General features: G+C 34.2%; 1 protein-coding gene across 1 annotated transcript in view; it reads left to right on the forward strand.

Annotated features, from left to right (window-relative positions):
• Positions 1–22,353, forward strand: part of Atrnl1 (attractin like 1) — a 694,860-nt gene that overhangs the window by 187,645 nt on the left and 484,862 nt on the right. The window contains exon 20 of the mRNA XM_026389193.2: positions 21,853–21,946. Coding sequence (XP_026244978.2) covers positions 21,853–21,946 — 94 coding nt within the window. The remainder of the gene's footprint in view (positions 1–21,852; positions 21,947–22,353) is intronic.

Consider the following 22,353-nt stretch of genomic DNA (forward strand, 5'->3'; position numbering starts at 1 on the left):
TAGCACATTATTTGGTCTCCAGGTGTTGGACTGGATTTTATTTCTTATTTTATCATTGATTTCTAATTTCATTTTATTATGATCTGATAGAATGCAGGGTAGTATCTCTACTTTTTTATATTTGTTAAGAGTTGCTTTGTGGCATAGTTTATGGTGTATTTTAGAGAAGGATCCATGTGCTGCTGAGAAGAAAGTATATTCTCTCATTGAAGGTTGGAATATCCTTTATATGTCAGTTAAGACTAAGTTATTGATTATATTATTGAGTTCTAGAGTTTCTTTGTTCAGCTTTTGTTTGGAAGATCTATGTAGTAATGAAAGAGGTGTGTTAAAGTCACCCAAAATTATTGTGTTGTGGTCTATTTGACACTTGAACTTGAGAAGACTTTGTTTGATGAACATAACTGCTCTGTTGTTTGGGGCATATATATTCGTAATTGTTAATTCTTGTTGGTGTACGATTCCCTTGAGCAGTATTTAGTGTCCTTTTTTATCCTTTTTGATTGACTTTAGTTTGAAGTCTACTTTATTTGATATGAGGATGGAAACCCCTGCTTGCTTCTGCAGTCCATGTGAGTGGTATAATTTTCCCTACCCTTCACCTTCAGTCTGTGAATTTCTTTTTCTATGTTATTAGTCTCTTGGAGGCAGCATATTGTTAGGTCTTTTTTTTTTTTAATCCAATCTGCTAGTCTGTGTCTTTGATTTGTGAGTTTAGGCAATTAACATTCAGGGTTATTATTGAGACATGATTTGTTTTCCTAGTCATTTTTGTTTACTTTTGGTATTTAACATGATTTGGTTTTTTCTCTGATTAGATTTTTTTTTTAGTGTAATCCCTCCCTCTATTCATTTCCCTGGCCCATTTATTGATTGGGTTATTTGTTTTTTTGGTGTTATTTTATTTTTATTTCTTTATATGTTCTAGAGATTAGTGCTCTTTCTGATGTGCGTGTGGTAAAAATTTGCACCCATTCTGTAGGCTCTCTATTCACTTCTCTGATTATTTCTTTTGCTGAGAAGAAGCTTTTTCATTTGAATCCATCCCATTTATTGATTCTTGATTTTATTTATTACTTTATAGGAGTCTTATTAAGGAAGTTGAGCCCTAATCTAACATGATGAAGATTTGGGCCTACTCTTTATTCTGTTAGTTGCTGGTTCTCTGGAATAATTCCTAGGTCTTTGATCTACTTTGAGTTGAGTTGATGAGAGATAGGGTATTAATTTCATTTTGCTGCTTATGGATTTCCAGATTTCCCAGCACCACTTGTTGAAGAGGCTATCTTTTCTCCAATATATGTTTTGGCACCTTTGTCTAATATGAGATATCTGTTTATGCGAGTTTGTCTTTGTGTCCTCTATTCTGTACCATTGGTCTAGAAGTGTATTTTTGTGTGAATTACCATGCTGTTTTTGTTACTATTGCTCTGAAGAACTTTTGGAGCCCTTTGTTTTCCTTGGATGGAGTTGATGTAGGACAGATGAGCCTGGACACCAAGGAATTAGCAAGAAGCACTTTTATTTTAGCTACAGTGGTCCAAAGGGGCTAATTCATAAAAATCTCTGGACCCTAAGGATGAAAATTCTTTGAACTTTATATCCAGTGGGAGAGAGTTTTCAATTTTTATGGGAGTTTACATTGAAGAAGTACTTTTTGTTTTGTTTTCTTAGACTTTACAGAGGTTTTCAGAAGTTTTTACCATGAAATGCAGAAATAGTAATTTTTTCTTATTGTATCAAGCTTGTGGGAAAGCTTAGTTTTTACAAGAAAGAGCAACTGAGCCCTTATAGGAAATAGGAAGCTTCAGATCACATTGAACTCTCTGCAGAACTTTTTGCTTATATCCTGTTGATAAGAACAATTATGGTGAGAGTCTTTGGAGAAGCTTAATTATGACTCCTCTATTGTAGGGGAGCTACTACAGAGTATCCCTTGAACTTCAGATACTCTATACCCTAAGATGTTTTTTTTTTTTTAATTTTTAGTGTTCATCTTTTTAAACTCTATTTACTCTTTTTGTTTTCATAAAAGGGATTTCAAAAATGAGGAGAATTAGACTATGAAAACTTTGGTACTGACATTGTCAAGTATTTAAGAGTGACTTTACTGGGATATTAAAAGATTTTTTTTTCTGCTGAATACTTTTGAAAGAACTGCCTGTGGTCCTATGTCCATAAACCTGCTAGAGACAAATCATTGAACTTTTAAGTGTTCCCGTGTTCCCTGGCCCCCCTGTCCTGCCCCACCCCAACTATTCCCTTCAATAAGGTGTTTTTTCCTAATATTTATTTGCACAAAGTCTGTTTCCCCCTTCAATTCTGATAAACTTTTACTTCAAGTATTGATATTTTGACATGATTTTTAGGTGATTAGATCTGATAGTCCAGACCATTTTCCATAATATTCCATGTATTCACAATTTTTAGGATTTTGGTCATTTGTGATAGGATGTTTTCCTAACATAAATTCTTTGATTTACAAGTGTTCACATGAAGTGTGTCTTGTTGCATTGTTTCTTTTCACTAACAATTTCACTAATATGCCTTTAATGGAATTTCGAAAACAATATTTTTAGGTCTATAAGTAGAATATTTGCCTAATTTTGGCCAGATTGAAACCAGCATTTGTTTTTAATTTTAATTTATGCAATACTTAGTTATCTTATGTGTATTCTTGACATTTTGTGTTACAAGAATTTGGCACTATTTGATTCTTTAAAAAGTGATTTAAGATACTATAATTTAGCTTAACTGTATAAATCAGTATATACTAACCTAAAATGGTTGAATAATTTCTACTGGCTTGAAATGACAGGACTTGGGTAAAAATTAAAAGATAAATTTATAGGTTTGGCATCCTGTTCATATTCTAAAACATAAGGCATTTATTTAGTACACTATAGAAGATTGGAGGTTAACCTAAGAAACTCTAAGCATACATTTGATTTTTTTATTATTTAAAAAACAAAATGAAGCTAATTATCCATTTGGCCACATACTTTTGCCTTTCTCAAATAATGCACAAGACTAATTAGTGATGGTAGAGAAGTTAATAATATATTAGAAATGCCTAGAGCAGGTGTAGGCAAGCATTAGCATAAATATTTTCTGTAAATCTTTCATAAGATTTAAAAATCCCCCATAAGATATTATTAAAGAAGAAAGGCCTGTTCTTTTAAAAGTCCATTTTTATATACTATCAGACATGGGTGCAAATATTTACTTTTATTTTAGTATCATATATCTATATCTTTTATCTTGCTTTTTCTGTACTGGCCAATCTGTTGATTTTATATTAATAGTCTATATTTTTAGGTTATAATGGAAATATATAACAATTAATTGTATACTTAATGGACATTACAGACTATTTTATTAGGCACTTTTTAACATTTTCAACTTCCTGTTTCATATTTCTCTAAAGGTTTACTACTGCTCCAAGTAAAAATGGCATTCAGTTACATATTTATTTAAAAACACTTCTACCCTTTCAGGCTGAATTTCAACAATACCTGTGATCCTGTATTCCTGACTTCAATGCTCCATATCAACACAATTCTGGCTGTACATTGTCCATGACATCCATTCTCTGCTTGTAGCTTGCTGTCTATATTAGTTGAGGTCTCCATTATCCCTCCTCTTTTGTTGCTTATGGAAATTACAGATTATTTGTCATGGTTTGGGTTCTCATTAAACATTTATTAAATTATTGCATAAATGCTTTTACTATATATAATCCCTACATTTGTAATCCTTCTTTATACTTCCTTTATCGGAAAAGGCATAATTTTTTTTCCTAAAACCATTCAAATAATTTTATTACCATCACTTATATCTCCAGTTACCTGCAGTTATCTTTAAAATAAATTAACAGCTCCTCAAGTAACTTTTCTAGTTTTATATCCTACCATTTTTTTCATTTTCTACCACTCTTTATTTATTGTTATTTATTTTTTTGTAGATCACAATTAAGACACTAACATTTTTCTTGTGTGCCAAGCTTGTATTTAAAAATCACTAATATTTATTAATAATTTATTTATGTCAGATATAATGGTAAGATATTTGCCTAATGGTTTTATGTAATACTAGGCATCTTATAAAGTAGACAGTTATTGTACCCATTTCACAGATAAATGAAATAATGATATAGGCTTATATTTAATTTGAAATGTTAAATCAGCAAATGCTGGAAGCAGAATTCTATTCTTGGACTGTTTGATTCTAATAGTGCTCCAAATCAGTATGCTTTTACATCTTTTTTAATTGCACATAAGATCGGTACTCAATTCTCACCAATTTTAAAGCAACGACTTTGCGCTGCTGTATATATACTTAAGTCTATTGTTACTTTAGCTTGAACTGTTGTAACAGTTTCCAAGCAGATAACCCTTTCTTTCTTTTAATTGATCTTTATTTTGCTTTTAGGACATTCACAACACCATAGAGCTTTGCACCACCTATCTGACCACTTTTTTGTGTAAACCTAGCTCTTTTACTCCTTTAACTCCACTTTGCTTCTCTCTGTCCAGTGTTGTGCCTTTGAAGTTGATTACTCATTTTTTAAATCTCAGCTGAGAAGAAATTTCTGCCTGAAAACTTGTCATAGCATCATCCTTATTTCAGGAAATTTGTACCTCTTTCATGTTAGCCATCAGTGCTCTTACCAGCTTTTCATTTATTTTGTCTTTCTAAGCAGGCTGAGGACTTTTTGAAAAAAAATTTATGTGTTTTTGTATTTTTTAGGTGTTATATTTGTATCCTCATTACCTAGGTAGTGCTAGTATGCTTGGTTCATAGTTAACACTTTGATATATTAACATGACTAATAAAAAATTATTTTTGTGTCACCTGTTTTACTCATTTGCATATGGCCTAAAAAATAATAATTCAGCCTAGCTAGACCTATTCAAATTTTAGCTAATATTTTCCCCTTAGAGAAAAAGGTAAAAAGTATTTGTAATTTTTTTATTGCTCATTTTTTCTGCTTTTCCCCCTCCCCGACTTTTCAATAGTAGATGCAACAGAAAAGCAATATTGGTTCTAATGTGTATGTTATATTTGCTCTGAATGAGGATTTTAAAAAAATTTGTTCTAATTATTTATACATGACATCGGAATGCATTTCAATTCATTGTACATAAATGGAGCACAACTTTTCATTTCTCTGGTTGTACATAATGCAGAGTCACACCATTCCTGCAATCATACATGTCCCTTGGGTAATGATGTCCATCTCATTTCACCATCTTTCCTATTTCCCCTCCTCTCTTCCTCCCCTTTGCCCAATCCACCATTGCTCCATTCTTCCCATGCTCCTCCCCATGTGGATCTGCATCCACTTATCAGAGAAAACTTTTGGCCTTTGTTTTCCTGGGATTGGCTTACTTCTTTTAGCATGATATTCTCCAACCCTACCCCTTTACCTGCAAGTGCCATAATTTTATTCTCTTTTAATACTGAGTAATATTCCACTGTGTATATATACACACACCACAGTTTCTTTATCCATTCATCTATTGAAGGACATCTAGGTTGGGTCCGTAGTTGAGCTACCAGGAGATGAGCTGCTATAAACACCCATGTGGCTGCCTCACTATAGTATGCCGATTTTAAGTCTTTTGGTATAGAAGGAGGAGTGGGACAGCTTGGTCAAATGGTGGTTCCATTCCAAGTTTTCTAAGGAATCTTCATACTACTTTGCCAAAGTCTGGCTGGGCACAAATCACGAGCCACTCAAAGAGGAACAAACTTTATTTTTGAAACTGCTGCCAATGCCCTGTACCCTCCCGGCCAGATTGCCGACCGACCCATGCGGCCGTTCTTCCGGACCCCCAACAGGAAGTCCTTCCTCCGGAATTACCTCCTACCACACTTCCCCAACCAATGGGAACTCTCCAGGAGTCCAGTAGCAGGCTGAGGTGGACAGCAGGAGTCCAATATCCATATGAATGCAGATCTTAACATAATCATATCATCTCAATGGCTTGCTGGTGTCACCTTTCAACCAAAAATGCCAGGCATCATATTACTTGCCTGTGGCTCTTAGCATCTCCCCCCTTCTGTTTAATTAAGCAACAAGCAATGTGGCTAGGAACTGTGCCTGTTAGGTTTGTCCAATTCAACTTATGGTTCTTACCCGTCATCGGATGAACTGACCTCTAGGCGTCAGCCTCCTGTCTTAGGTTGATACCACTGCAATTGGATCATACCCGTCACTGACTACTGGTCCAGCATATAGCCATACTTGTGGATAGGCCTATGCACCAGTGGGGGGGTGAGGTTCTTTGCCTCATCTCTGTTGGCCCCCAAAATTAGACCATCACTAGTAGAAGGGAGGAGGATACAGAAATGCCAGGACACCAAGACAATTGACGGCTCCTTAGGAAAAATTGCATCACTGGTAACACATCAGCAAAGATATGCCAGCACTACCCTAATTCGCTGCATTAACAGATAGTTCACAATGCATACAAGTGATACATAGTCCAGGCAAGATCTGCAAGCAGTTCAAAGCGTAGGAATCTGTCAATATGTCCATTTCCTCCCAAAATAAATCGAATCCTTGAATGAGCATTACTTGTTGAGTTATTATTCATTGATGCATCAGTTTATACAGTTTGTTGTGATACCTATCGAAGAAGCTGTAGTTTGGTTTTATCTTTGTCTTCACCGGCACTGGAATGAAGATAGGAATTCTGGCAACGGTGGCTAAAAAAAAATTATGTAACATTCCAACAGGCACTAAGAAAACAACTTCTTCTCAGTAAAAGAAACAATAATGTGAAGAGAGAGCCTACGGAGTGGAAAAAATATTTACCACACACACATCAGACAGAGCACTAATTTCCAGGACATATAAAGAACTCAAAAAACTTAACATCAAAAAACCAAATAACCTAATCAATAAATGGGCTAAAGAACTGAACAGTACAACTGATTAACCAATATATTTTTTTAAAAGTTCAACATTTCTAGTAATTAGATAAATGCAAATCAAAGCTACTCTTAAGATTTCATCTCACTCAAGTCAGAAGGCAGTTATCAAGAATATAAGCAACAATAGGTGCTGGCGAGGATGTAGAGAGAGGCAAAATCATACATTGTTGGTGGGACTGCAAATTGGTGCAACTACTTTGGAAAGTAGTTCTAAGAGCCACAGCCAAGTAATATGATGCATGGCATTTTTGGTTGAAAGGGATTGCAGGCATATGCCACTGTACCCAGCCAGAATGTGTTTTTCTATTATATGTGATCAGCCAACTTAAAAGTATCTAATACTTTACTATAGCATATAATTTTTATTTTATAAGCACATTTTGTGTATTATTCTAGTGTCAACATCTAATTCCTTCATATTCAAAGCTGTACTGTACTATATGGTTCATTATTTATAACAGAGGTATTGGGCTCTCTCTTCATGCTCTTAATTGTTTCCATGCTATGCAAAAGTTTTTTTATTTGATACCATCTCACTTATTGTTTTTTAGTTTTATTTTATGTGCTTTAGGAGTCTGGTTAAGAAGTTGTTACTGTGCTAATATCTTGGAGTGTTGAGCCCATATTGTCTTTTAGAAGTTGTGGAGTTTCTGGTCTAGTTCCTATGTCTTCCATCCAGTTTGAGTTAACTTGTGTTCACAGTATAAATAGGGATCAAGTTTCATCCTTCTACATGTAGACATCCAGTTTTTGCAACACCATTTTCAAAAAAGCTATATTTTCTTCAATATAGATTTTGGCACCTTTGTCAAATATCAGATTACTGCATTTATGTGGGTTTGTCTCTGTGTCTTCTATTCTATTGATCTTTATGTCTCTTTTGGTGCTAATACCATATTGTTTTTGTTACTATTGCTCTGAAGTGTCATTTGAGGTCTGGTACTGTGATGCCACCCGCATTGCTCTTCTTGATCAGAATTGCTTTGGGTATTCTGGTTCTTTTATTCTTCCAAATGAATTTTATAGCTGCTTTTTTTCTAGTTCTGTGAAGAATGTCATTAGTGTTTTTGTGGAGATTGTATTGAATCTGTATATCACTTTTAGAGTAGTATCCTCATTTTGCCAATATTAATTCTGCCTATCCAAGAAGGTGCGAGTTGTTTCATCTTCTAATTCTTCAATTTCTTTTAGCATTAAATAGCTTTCATTGTAGAGGTCTTTCACCTCCTTTGTTAGATTAATTCTGAAGGGTTTTTTTCTGGGAAGAGTTGGGGGGTTAGTTAATGGGATAGTTTTCCTAATTTCTTCTTCAGCAAATTCATTATTGAAATATGAGAAAGGTACTAATTTTTGTATTTTGATATGATATCCTGGTAGTTTACTGAATTTATTTATCAGTTCTAGAGGTCTTGTAGTGGAGTTTTTTGGGTCTTCTAAATATAGGATCATATCATCAGCAAACAGAGGTAACTTGATTTCTTATCATCCTATTTGTATCCCTTTAATTTCCTTCTCTTGCCTGATTGGTCTGACTAGAGTTTTAAAAACTATATTGAATAGGAATGGTGAGAGTGGACATCCTTGTCTCTTTCCTGTTTTTAGAAGAAATGATGTTTTTCTCTGTTTATTATGATGTTGTCCTTGGATTTGTTATAAATAGCCCTTACATTGTTGAGGTAAGTTCCTTCTACCTCTGTTTTAAACATGAATGGGTGTTGGAATTTGTTAAATTCTTTTTCTGCATGTTTTGAGATAATCATGTGATTTATGATTATTTTAACCTTAATTCATTTTATGTGGTGAATTAAATTTATTGATTTATTTTTGTTGTGGGGCAGGGCACTCAGAAAACACACCAAGTCCCAGTTTTGTCTGAATTAGAGAGTCTTTATTCTGACCGGCCTGGACACTGCTTCATACAGGACCAAGTTGTCTTTGCAGAAAACCGCCTCAGGCTTCAACATTTTAGGGTATTTTTTTTTGTAATTGGACACAATACCTTTATTTTATTTATTTATTTTTTATGTACTGAGGATGGAACCCAGGGCCTCGCTTGTGCTAGGCAAGAACTCTACGGCTGAGCCACAACCCCAGCCCAAACATTTTAGGGTATTTAAAGGTAAAAACCACATCTGGGTTGACCTAGCTGCAAGCAAACAGAGGTACAGAAGGTGAATTGAGCAGTTAGCGAAACAATGCAATGGGTACATTGGTATTTCCCACCGGACTTTTCAGGTTGCCACAATAGCAAGCAAGCAGAAGGGAAGTGGGTCAAAATGACCCTAGTTGAGTACAAGTTAGAGAATGGTTACTAATGTCTAGACAATCAATCTGTGACAGGGTACTTTGCCCAAGAAAAATGGGGACTAAAGAGAACAATTTTACATTGTATAAGAATTGCCATTTGTGTTGCCAAGTATGTTATGCTAGGTAAGTATTAATGGGTACAGAGGCAGGGCTTTCCCATGGGAGAAACATTTCTTACATGATAATGAATCTCAAGGTAAATGGAGTCTGTTTGGTCATTGCCCTTATAGCCTGGCCCATAACAGTTTGTGTTGATCAACTTTGCATGTCTGGGATGAAGCACACTTAATCATAGTGCACTGTTTTCTTAATGTGTTTTGCCAATGTTTTATTAAGAATAAATTTATCAAGGGTATTGGCCTGGAATTTTTTTTCTTTGATGTGTCTTTCTGGTTGGTATTAGGGTGATACTGGCTTCATAGAATGAATTGTGCAGTGCTCTCTTCTTTTTATTTCATTGAATAATTTTGAGAATTGTGGGCATTTGGTTCAGTAGAACTCAGTTGAGAATACATCTCAGTCCTGAGCTTTTCTTTACTGACAAGCATTTAATATCTGCCTCACTTTCATTATTTGATACTGGTCTATTTATATTTTCTATATTTGGGTAGGTCATCTGTCTTTCTGAATTTTTCAATATCTTTGAGTTTTTCTAGGTATTGGAATTTAAATTTTCAAAATAGTTTCTAATGATCCTCTGATTTCAGTAGAGTATGTGGTGATATTTTCTATCCATCTCTAATTTTGTTGATTCTTTCTTTTTGTTTAGTTGACTTAGGGCTTATTAATCTTGTTTATCCTTTTAAAGACAAACTCAGTTTTATTGATCTTTGAATATATATATTTTTAAATTCTCAATTACATTTATTTCAGCTCTGATTTTAATTATTTCTGGTTTTCTACCAATTTTGGTATTAGTTCATTGTTTTTCAAGGGCCTTGAGGTGTAATGTTAGATTATTTATTTTGGCATCTTTCTATTTTTTTTAATGTAGGATTTCAGTAGTATAAATATTACCCTAGTACTGTCTTCATCCTGTCCCAGAGATTTTGGTATGTTGTATCAGTATTCTCATTTGTTTCTGTGAATGTTTTTATTTCTCTGATTTCTTCTGCTATCCATTCCTCACTGAAAAGTATATTGTTGGGGCTGTGGTTGTAGCTCAGTGGTGGAGCGCTTGCCTAGCATATGTGAAGCACTGGGTTTGATTCTCAGCACCACATGTAAATAAACAAATAAAGTGAAAAATTCATGGGCAACTAAAAATAGTTTTTAAAAAATATGAATTGGTTAGGCTGGAATTGTAGCTCAGTGGTTGAGCACTTTTCTGCCACATATGAGGCACTGGGTTTGATTCTCAGCACCGCATAAAAATAAACAAATTAAATTAAAAAAATAAAAAAAATCTGAATTGGTTTACCTCTAAATGGGACCTGCTCTTTTTCTCTAAAGGGTTTTAAAATTCTATCCTTATTCTATATTTTAGGCATTTTCATTATAATGTGTCTTGGAGAAGATCTTTTTTGAGGGTGCCTTTTGGGAGTTCTCTATGTATCTTATATTTAGATTTTCATCTTGTTCCAAAGATTTGAAAATTTTCTAATATTATTTCATTGAAAAGATATTGCATTCCTTTATTTTCTACTTCAGAGCCTTTTTCTACCCCAGTTATTCTTAAATATGACATCTGGATGTTATTCCAGATTTATTGAATATTCTGGTCAGGGTTTCTTAACATCTTTTCTTTATTGTCTACTTTATTTTCAAGATTATGTACTTTAAAAAATAAAAAAAAGATTATCTACTTTGTTTTCAAAGCCTGAAAAATATGTATCTTCAAAGTGGTCTAATCTATTGGTGATGTTTTCCATTGAATTTTTAATTTGAATGAAAGTCTTTCATTTCTAGGTTTTCTGTTTGATTCATTTTTAGACTGTTTCTTTATTGAAATGATGAACATGAAATATTCATGTTCTAAAGTTTCTCTCTAATTTTATTCCTTTCATTTTATTTTAGCTTTTTGCATATTTTAACTGTGAATGTTCTAAATTCTTTCTCTCACATTTCCTCTATTGTGGTGTCAATGGAGTTAATTGTTGAAGTGTTGTGGGTTATTTGGGGTGGTTTTTTCTCTTACTTTTTCTTACTGTTTGTGTGTTTTCCTACTTATTGGGGTGATTATTGTTTCTTCTTTAATGCAAGGGACTATTTGTTGGGTGTCTTTCTTTTATGAGGTCTGGGCTGGGCTAATATCCAGGTGTTGATACTTTAACTTCAATGTGTGTCCTCTATTGTTCCCATTATCAATTTCACTTTGAGAGAATACACTGAACCCTATTTTTCTATAATAAGTTCAGAGCAAAGCCAGGTACTGTTCAACCTTAAAGGGGGAAAACTTTGTTGATACTGTTCTTCACAGTTCCTCTAATTCAGGTATAAACTTGTAGTCAAGTTGTAGAATAATTTGTAAAATTAGTTATTAAATATAGTAAAATTGCTATAGTATTACATAGGGATGAAAATGGGAGGAGAGAAACATTGGAAGAAAGAAGAGAGGAAAGAAAGAAAATAGAAAAGGTAGAAAAGAATAATTCACACCATGATAAAAGAATAAAAAGATGGGTGGGGGGTTATTTTAGGGAGTAGCAAGTAAAGTAAGAGGGCAAAGATTGGGTAAGAGGAGCTAGTATAAGCATGAGCTAGGAAATAAAGATGGAGAGAATGATTCCTAATAATGCTTTAAAGCATTACAAAAAATACAATCAAGTGGCTTGTGGGCAAGTGTTGGCTATTAGGGTAACAACTGTCAAATCATTATAAACAGTGACATGTATGATCAAAGTTGAATAGAGCTATTTGGAGTAACCATGCCAAGGTGAAGAAAAGTCTTGCTGAGTCTTGGTTTGGATTTCATCAGAATTTGAGATTTTTAGAGGGTGTCCATCACTCTTTGGTTTTGTATCCCTCAGAGGTGCTGAGGTATTGGAGCCACTCGCCTAGTTGCTAAGGACCTCCCATCAACCCATTCTCTTTGTCAACCCAGGGGCCGGAGGCTGAGTGCAGTGTTGTGTCTGTTGGGTATTTCTCTTTTGTGTAGGAGTTCAGGATGCATGTCTCTGGGCTGTTTCACTGATTGCTGTAGGTCACTGGTGCACTCACTCCTCTCCACAGGATCCTTTTCAAACTGGCATAGAGCCTGGTGACTGTCTGCAAGCATGGGACTTGTGGTTGTGGATTTTCCATGGAGGGTCTATGGTGCAGAAGCATTCTCTCTGACCCACAAAGTCATTCAGGCATTGTCCCTACTGTTGGATAAAAAGACTCAGCTGGTTTGCCTGAGTTCTATCTTTCCAAAGTCACAAGCTGCAGGGATAGTTGCCCGTCTGCTGACGAGGATTGTAGCCCATGCCTTACCCATGTCCAAACACCTGACACCTGTGGCCACCAGTTCAATTACTATTCCTTTCTGCTGTTAGGGTTGCAAATTGCTTCCCAGCTTGGATCTGATATCTCATATCCTGCTACTGTGAACAGTGGGTATCTGCTGTATTTCTCTCTGCTTACGCTTCTGTGGAGATTGTGCAAGGCAAGGGGTTAAGCTTCCCAGGGCAGATCTGCTTTACCCCATTCCCTTTGTCTATAGTGAGGAGAGGAGTTTTCACCAAGAAGAGATCCCTCTGCAAGTTCTTTCTAGATGGATTATTGAGACATCCCTTTGAAGGGGCTACACCCTTTAATTTAATTTGCCCACTGCAGAGGTATGCCCTCTGGTTTAAATTGTGCTTTCTGGAGGTGGGAGGATGCTGTGTTGGTTTAATTTCCTCTAAGGCAGCTGGTAGGCTGTAGGCTGCCCTGCCTGACGCAGCTGTCATTAAACTGCTTGATTTCTTTCAATGACCTCACTACTTTCCAGCTATTCTTAAGGGAGTGAGCTTATGTGCTTTTTCCTCTGTTGCTCTTCCCTTTTCACCCTACCCTGATCCAGGTTTGGAGTTAAGAAACTCTATCCTTTTTTTCTTCTCTGGTAATGAAACTTCAAGTCTCTGTAGGTATCACACTGTCTAATCAATATTAACATTTGTTCTATTAGCATTTATCTTATAGCATTTATTCTGTCACCCATCTCTGTAGTCAGATGTTCCTTCACTGACTCCTTTTTGAGCTTTGGAGAGACTGGGGCTGTGAGCTCTGTTCTACCATCTTCTCCTCCCTTCCTCTTTCAGCCATTTGAAGACATTATCCCACTTGCTTCTGAGTTGTAAGTTTTCTCTCAAGAAGCCCACTGATTGACTTGTAGGGGTTCCCTTATACATGACAATTCTCTTGTCTCTTGATGCTTTCAAGATTCTTTATTTGTCTTTAGCTTTTGACAGTTTGATTAGGATATGTCTGAGAGTATTCTTTGTATTTATATTGCTTGAGGTCCTGTAAGTTTCATAACCCTAGATATTCATAACCCTCCTGAGATTTGGGAAGTTTTAACTTGGTATTTTCACTTCTCTTTTTGATGCTGCCATAGTTTGTATATTTGATGGTGTCCATAAATCCCTTATGCCTTTATCATCCTTTATCAGTATCTTTCATTTTGTCCTTCTAATTTGTTAATTTCAAATTTTTCTCTCTTTGAATTCACTAATTATTTCTTCATGATCTGGTCTATTGTTGAAATTCTCTATTGTGATTTTCACTTCTTTCATTTCATTTTTCAGTTCCAAAATTTCTGTTTGGTTCTTTTTTAAAAATAGTTTTTATTTCTTTATTAGACTACTCATTTTATTCATGCATTATTTTCATAATTTCATTTAGGTGTTTAGCTTTTTTCTTGAATATCATTGAGCTTCTTTAAAGGTGATTTTTTCATTTCTTTTCATGATTAATATATCTTCATTTCTCTAGGTTGAATTACTGGAGCTTTATTAGTTTCTTGTTGGTATCCAAACATCTCTTCAAATCTCTATGGAGTATTTTCTGAAGTCTATATGTTTCTGAATAAGGCTTTCTTCTGGTGGTGCCACAACTGATTCTGGTGGGCACCGATCACTTGGCTGTTGCTTTATCCACAGTAGGTTCCACTGTTGATGCGCTCTCATCAGGATGTCTTGTGGATGTAGCCTCTCTCCAGTCTCTGGAAGGTTAGACTCTCTCCAACATCTTGGTTTATAAGGCTGATGCTGGTGTGAGGGTCCACTTCAGGGTTCACAGAGAGCAAGCTTGGTACCACATGTGCAGGCTGACATGGCTTCTTCTGGATTCTTTCAGGGACTCCTTATACATATCTGTGTGGGTTTTGGGCAGACAGTACTACCCCATTCACATTTGCGAGGGGCTAGAACCAAGTCACAGGTTCACAGCTGAGATTACATTCTTCAGACCTATGTCTGGGGTAATGGATGTAGGTATATGTTGGTGGGTTTATGCCCAGGTGAATGTGCTCCCAGATCATAGATGAATGGGACTAGAGCTGATTCATAGGACTGTTTTAAGATTATCAGTGGGACAGAAATCAGCAGCTTAGCCTGCAGTGGGAGGAACGGGAATGAATCCCTTTAGATACCCAGGAGGGCCAAGAGATCCCTCTGCAAGTTCCAGACTGAAACTAAGAGGGGCTGGAGGCTGGGTTCAGGCCATTTTAAAATCTGCTGTGGGAGAGAAGTTACAAGCTTTTCTCCCAGTGATCTCTGGCTGGGCAGAACTATTTCCCAACTGTAGCTGAAAAGAGTTAAGACCAATATCCATGGCTGTCCTCCAGATCTGCTTTGGGACTGACTCTGCAGTTCCTTTCATAGGCATAGATGAGAGAATCTGTCCTCAGTGGTTTCTTCAACAGGTGAGATTACTCCAGGCTACAGCAGAGAAGGGACAAAGCTGAGATTCAGGGCTTCCTCAAGATCTGGTTAGGACTGATCAGCAATACTACTGAAAGATGGGTGAGGGTCCTAGCAATTCTGTAGAATCTTAAACCATGTGGCTATTTTTAATTTTTCTTTTCTAGAATTTTTACTGTATTTGGAATCTAATCTATAATGTATCTATTCATTTCATTAAGTATAATTATGCTAGAAGAATACAGAAGAAATTAAGTTGACATTATCTCCTAACCTCAAGAAGCCATTGTTATATAACTATGAGAGCAGTGGTGTGGCAATGAAAGGGTGCAGGAATGTAAACTGACTTGAGACAAGTACTACCAGTGATGACTTTTTGGTTTCATGTTCCTAAAATGTATTCTTTATGTACAACTTGTTTGCATAACCTTTATAGTATTTTTTTTTAAAAATCCTTGCTGTCTAGTTTTGCTTATAATTTGATATTATGGGGGAGAGAAATATCATGCGACCACATTATGTCCCTCTAGTGTATACATCTAGGCTGTAAAATCACCGTCATATAAAATTTCCCAAACAAAAGGCCATTGCATGATGATTTCATAGGTGCTTATTCAGCATAAAAAGAGCCTCAAATGCTGACAACAACAGAATAATTTAAAAACTGTCATGATGTATAAATTCTAAACAATTGAATTTAAAATGTATTTGTGCTATTTTACTCTGAAGTATAGTGCCACAAGGGAGTTCTCTCAAATTGAGCTCACATAAAAGGTATTTTAATGCATGTTTTATATCAGAAATTATTCAAGTTACTATACACTGATAATTCTTTTAAGAAACTCTGCAAGCATAAGTATTATCAAGTTTTGCCATAAAAATAAATAAAATGCATATTCACGTTTTAAAATATTAATATGCATCTTTTATAGTGAACTTATGAATATAAGAGAGTATTAATTTGAAGCAGATTAATATTAAAAGATATCATGATGTATTCATTTATTATTTAATAAGCTACATAGTACCAAATTATCTAGGTGTCCCTTTATTTCTTCATGATAGTTTCCTTTATTCCTTGCATTTGCACATCTTGAATTTCTGTAATTCTCATATCTTGTATTCCCGTATTTAATTCTACAACTCAAAAGGAAAATTATGCAAATTTACTTAAATAATACTTAGGAAGAAAAACCCAAACATTTGCATAGAACTATCTCCTACTTAAAAAAAAAATTCTTAGAAACCTTCATATGTATACAAACCTTATTTTATATGTATATGTGGGAGTATGCACATTTACATTTTATTAATCATCTCTTTTCAAAGGTAATAATCATAAGCAATTAGCAAGCTTAGTGTTCCCTAGTATTTTATATTATGTTCCCTAGTAAAAATATAAAATTATCAAAACCAATTATTTTAAAAAATTTTAGATAATTCATATACCATAAAATCACTGTTTTAAAGTTTAAATTGAATGGTTTTTAATGTATCCACAGAATTATGCATAGTCATAATTTCATTTTAAAACATTTTTAATTATCCACCCCCCAAAAGCCAAACTCATTCATAGTTGTTCCCTTTGCTCCCTTGTCTCACAGCCTTGTCCCTGACAACTCTAGACTATTGATAAAACACTGTCTCCATGGATTTTTTTTTTATTCTGGAAGTTTTGTATAAGTGAAATTATGGAACATGTAATCTTTTGTAACTGTCTTTTTTCATATAGTAAAATGTTTTAAAGGTTCATTCATATGCTAGCATATACCATCTCTTTATTCACTTTTCCATTGCCAAATAATAGTTAGTTATTAGGATACCACCATATTGTATTTTTCCATTTATCAGTTAGTGGGCATTTGGGCTGTTTCCCTTTGGCTATTAGGAATAACATTGCTGTGAACTTTCATGTTAAATTTTAGTATGGAAATACATTTTTTATTTCTCTTGAGTATGTATCTAAAAGTAGGTCTGCTGGGTCATATGTTATTTCTATATTTAATCTTTTTATTAATTGCCAAAGTCTTTATAGGAGCAGCTGTACCAGATTATATTTCAGATAACAATTTACATGAGTTCCAGTTTCTTCACATTCACACAGTTATTCTTCTCAGCCTTTTTAAAATTGTAATCATCCTAGGAAGTGTTACGTGGTATCTAATGGGGAGTTTTGATTTGCTTTTCTCTAATGTACAATATGTTGACTTCTCTTTTTCTGAGCTTGTCTATTCAGATTCTTGTTGGATTTTTAAGATGAGCAATTCATCTTATTATTATTGAATTGAAATTTTCTTTATATTCTAGATAAAATAAGACAAGATTTACAAAAATTCCCTCCTTATCTATTGTCTTTTTGCTTTATTGATAGTGTCCCCTACAGCGCAAAATTTATTAATATTGATGAAGTCAGTTTTTTCTTTCTTATATGTGTGTTTTATATGTGTGTTTGTTTGTAAAAACTATTATCTAAATCAGTGTCACAAAGATTTATTTGTATGTTTTCTTTTTTAAGGACTTTATAATTTTATAATTTAGCTCCTGTTTTTAGGACTCTTAGTCATTTTGAGTGGATTTTTGTGTGTGGTGTGAAGTAGGAATTCAATTCTATTCTTCTGCACATCCTTATCTATTTTTCCCGGCATCATACATTTAATAGTTTATTTTTGGATTCCCAATTCTATCCAATTGATATGCATTTTGTATTTATGCCTGTATTATATATATGTGTGCATATCTGTGTGTGTACATGAGCATGCACGTGCATGTGCGTTTTGCCATACTGGGAATTCAAATCAGGGCCTTGTACATGCTAGGCAAGTGCACAACCACTAAGACCTTTTTCAAATTTTATTTTGAGACATGTACTTGCTAAGTTGCCAAGGCTGGCCTTATAGTGCTCCTCCTCAGCCTCCTGAGTAGCTGGATAAAATTAATTGCATGTGTGTATCAGTGTGTCCAACTTATATGTGTTTATTATTATAAACTTTGAAGTAATATTTGAAATTAAGACTAATGCTTGAAGTTAAGATGTCTGAGTCCTCCAACTTGATTCCTCTTTTAAATATTGTTTTGGCTATATGAATCTCCTTGTAATTATATATGAATTTTAGCACTAACTTGTCAATTTCTGAAAAGAGTTCTCATTAAGTTTCTGGTAGGGATTACATTGTATCTGTAGATCAAATTTGTCAATACTTCTACCAATATTAATTCTTCCTACATGAAAAGAAGATATCTCAATTTATTTATATTGTCTTTAATTTTCTTCCAACATTATTTTAGTTTTCAGGATACGTGTTTTGTACTTCTTTCCTTCAATTATGTCTTAAAAGTTTGGGCTGGGGATGTAGCTTAGTTAGTAGAGTGCTTGCCTTGCATTCACAAGGCCCTGGGTTCAATTCCTAGTACCACACACACATAAAAAGATAATCAATTGGTTTAATTTTTTGTAGCACTGGGGTTCTATGCATGCTAGGCAAATCCTCATTGCTGAGTCCAATGATTTTATTTTGGTTGATGCTACTTTAAATGGAATTGTCTTCTTAATTTCATTTTCATATTGTTAGTTCATAGCATCTAGAAATACTAGGTTTTTGTATACTGATTTTATGACCTATAAGCTTGCCTTATTTAATTTATTAGTTATAACTTTTTTATATATTTTTTTTTGGATTTATAAGATCATTTCTTCTGTGAATAGTGATGGCTTTACTTCTTCCTTTCAAATTTGGCTAACTTTTGTTTCTGTTCTTATCTTGACTAGAATATTCAGTACAATGATAAAAATAAGTAGGAAAAGCAGACACCTCTATCTTGTTCCTGAAACTAGGAAGAGAATGCAATCTTTCATTATCAAGCATGATGTTACCTGTGGGTTTTATTAAAAAAATGTCCTTTATCTGGTACAGGAAATTCCCTCTATTTCTAATTTTTGAAGCATTTTTAAATAAATAAATTTTAAATTGCATAAGAACGGATAAATTACTGACACATAAAGTAAAAACATCGAGTGAAGAAGCCAGAAACAAATATTCTAACTTTGTGATTCTCTTCATGCAAAACTTTATAACAAATATAATCTCTACTGAAGATCATCAAACTACAGCCCACAAGCAGAATATAGTTTGCATTATGATTTTGTGTAGCCTATAAGCTTAAATTTTAAAAATTTTAAATGGCTAAAAAAACATAAAATTTCATAAAGTGATAATTATACAAAATTTAAATTTCTATTTCTATAAAAGAAGTTTTATTGGAACATAGCTTCATTTGTTGTTTAAATCTTACACATGACTACTTTTGAACCACATATGCCCCACAAAGCTTAGAATATGTATTATGGCCTTAAAGAGTAAAATTTTCAATGCCTTATATCTGGTTTTCAGCTAAAGTGAGGGGTAAATAGGGAAGCCACAGGGAAGGGGCATAAGAAAACCTTCGGGAGCAATGGAAATGTGTATCTTGATTGCGGTTAGGGTTACTTGTGTGTAAAAAATTTGTTAAATTTTGTTTTAATGCACTTTAAACTACATGCTTCTACTCTGTATAAATGCAAAGCAGATCAAACATTTAAAAGCATGTGTTCTTTCACTGAGTTTCATCCCCAGCTTTTAACTGTTTTTTTTTTATTTTTTTATTTTTGTAGGGGAGAGGAGAAAATTGTGTAGTCTTATGTGGGATGGATAGCTGTCATTTGTGGCTGATCCTTCCTCATATATGTGACATGAATAGGTATCTATTGGGGCTCTTCAGAGCTTGGCCTGTCCACGTACAGTTCTCATGATGACAGTGATACATGCTTTCTTCTTGCACTCACAGCTTTCTCCTCAGCTTTTTCTGCTGGAGACTGCTAATGCTCCCATGCAGTCTTGGAATTTTCAGCAGTCCCAGTTTGTCTAGAGGAAGAACATACATTATTTTTCTTGACCTCAGCTAGACTGCTAATAACTTCCTCAAGATAGCCCTTCCCATCTGTCCTTCCACTTCAGTTAATAGCCATAGCTACTCCTACCCAATTAATTCAGATTCCCCTCTAATATGCCACTGGATTCTAGGGGATAACTTCAAGCTCTTCAAAGAGCTCATGTGAAGTCCCTCATTAGGCTTTGTAAGAGGACAGTTAGCCACTTTCTTGGGAGGTCTATCCCATTTATAACTCTGAAATGGCTTTTTCTAATTCTTAGCAAATCTTCCTTTCTTGAGTTCATGTTTTTGTGATCATGTCAAGGTATATCCTGGTGTTATATCATAATTAAAAAGAATATAAGAAAGAAGAATACACACACACACACACACACACACACACACACACCAAGTTGAGAAACTCTAACTATTTTAGTCTCCTCCTTGGAAAACATTCATACTGGTCTTACACTTAACTCTGGTTTGGTATGCAAGATTCATTGTGTTTTGGAGAATTGGTCAAAATACTGATATGATTATCTGATTTTTTTTTGCAATTGCTAACCATTAGCATACACATTGGAGTTCTATTGATATTTAAGAAAAAATAACAAAAAGTTGAATATTGGGAAAATTTGAATCAGCAGCTCATTTTTTACATATGTTTGTCTAGTCTGTATTATTTTGTTTTTATCAGTTGATTGGTTTAGGTAGTTAATGGTGTACAAGTTTTCAATAAGGGTTTTTGAAAGGGCTATTGACATGATCAGCTTTGTCTCTTTAGAATATATCATTTGGAGTATAAATGGTAACTTAGAAAAACTGAAGATAGGGCTGGGGTTGTGACTCAGTGGCAGAGCACTTTACTAGCAAGTGTGAGGCACTGGGTCCAATCCTTAGCACCACATATAAATAAATAAAATAAAGGTCTACTGACAACTAAAAAATATTTAAAAAAACTGAAGATAGTTCTGATATATGGTTGTGTTTGTGCCAGTAAGAGATAGTGGATGGCAATACCCGAATGGTGCCTGTCAGAATGAAAAGGAGGGGTCATATGCAAGAGAGATGGTGTGTGTAGAAATTAGAGTCTACCAACTGATTGAATATTTGGCAAAATACAATGTAAGGTTTGTGTCCTGAATAATCAGATTACTGCTCAATTGAGTTCATATGCAAATTGATCATGAGCAACTATTATGCAATGCAATATTTCATTTAGTATGCTGAAATAATTACACTGGAAATGATCTCAGAAGCTTTGAAGAATGATTTTAGGGCAAAAAAGCATAACTATTTATATAATATGTGGCTATATTTTGTTATTGTTTAGAGTAGTAAAAATAGAAGTAATAGCAGCATTTATCAAGAGCTGGATATGTCAGTTATTTTAAAATGTTATCTCATTTAAATCTCATGTCAATCCTGAGAACTAAGTACTATTATTTTCCTTTTGTAGTTGAAGAAACTAAGCCTAGAAAGGTTAAGTAAATTTTCTAAGGTCACATTGGGATTGTAGAATACATTCTGAAGTTAAGCTGTTTATTCTGAAGTTTTTGCTATAATTCTTGAAACTCATTTCATTAAGTAGATGTACCAAATCAAAAATGGAAAGTGGCCTAGAGTTAGAGAAATACTTAGATCCATAGTAGATTTAAGATACCATCAAAGATTTTTAAAGAGTTTTGCAGAATTTTAAATAAGCAGATTTTCATCCTTACAGATAAAAATAACTTATATAGCAGTCTTGTTTATGGGATGGCATGAGAAAACAACCTTATATAAAAATCAGGTAATAATAATAATGTCCCTGAAATATCATTGCATGTTTGTGTTGTAGAATACTCAGTATCATTTTGGTTTTGATTTACAGCCTGTACATGCAGTGGCCATGCAAATATTTGTCATCTGCACACAGGAAAATGTTTCTGCACGACTAAAGGAATAAAAGGTGATCAGTGCCAATTGTAAGTACAGATGATTTCTTAGAACTTACATGGATTGAATTTTTGTTATAGAATATGTTTATTTCACATATATTTGAAAAAATCATATTTCAACTGTAACAAGTATATGATTATAGGAAAACAATAAAGAAATATTCAAAATTATAAATACACAAAAAGTTATATTTAAAGAATGTGTTAACCACAGAAAATATTTTATTTTTATTTAAAGTAAATAGATTATTGCTCTAGAATTATCATAAATGTCTCAAGTAGGATGATTATGTCTTTGATTAGCCACTGAAGGATCAGGGGTTTTCTAATTTAGAGCAGGTGAGCACAACCATTTCTTTCTTTCTTTTTTTTTTTTTTTTTTTGCCTTCTCCATAGTGTTTGAAGTTAAAAGTGAGGTCAATGCATTTTAGCTC

This window comes from Urocitellus parryii, chromosome 5, assembly GCF_045843805.1.
Source record: "Urocitellus parryii isolate mUroPar1 chromosome 5, mUroPar1.hap1, whole genome shotgun sequence".
In the NCBI taxonomy this organism is placed as follows: domain Eukaryota; kingdom Metazoa; phylum Chordata; class Mammalia; order Rodentia; family Sciuridae; genus Urocitellus; species Urocitellus parryii.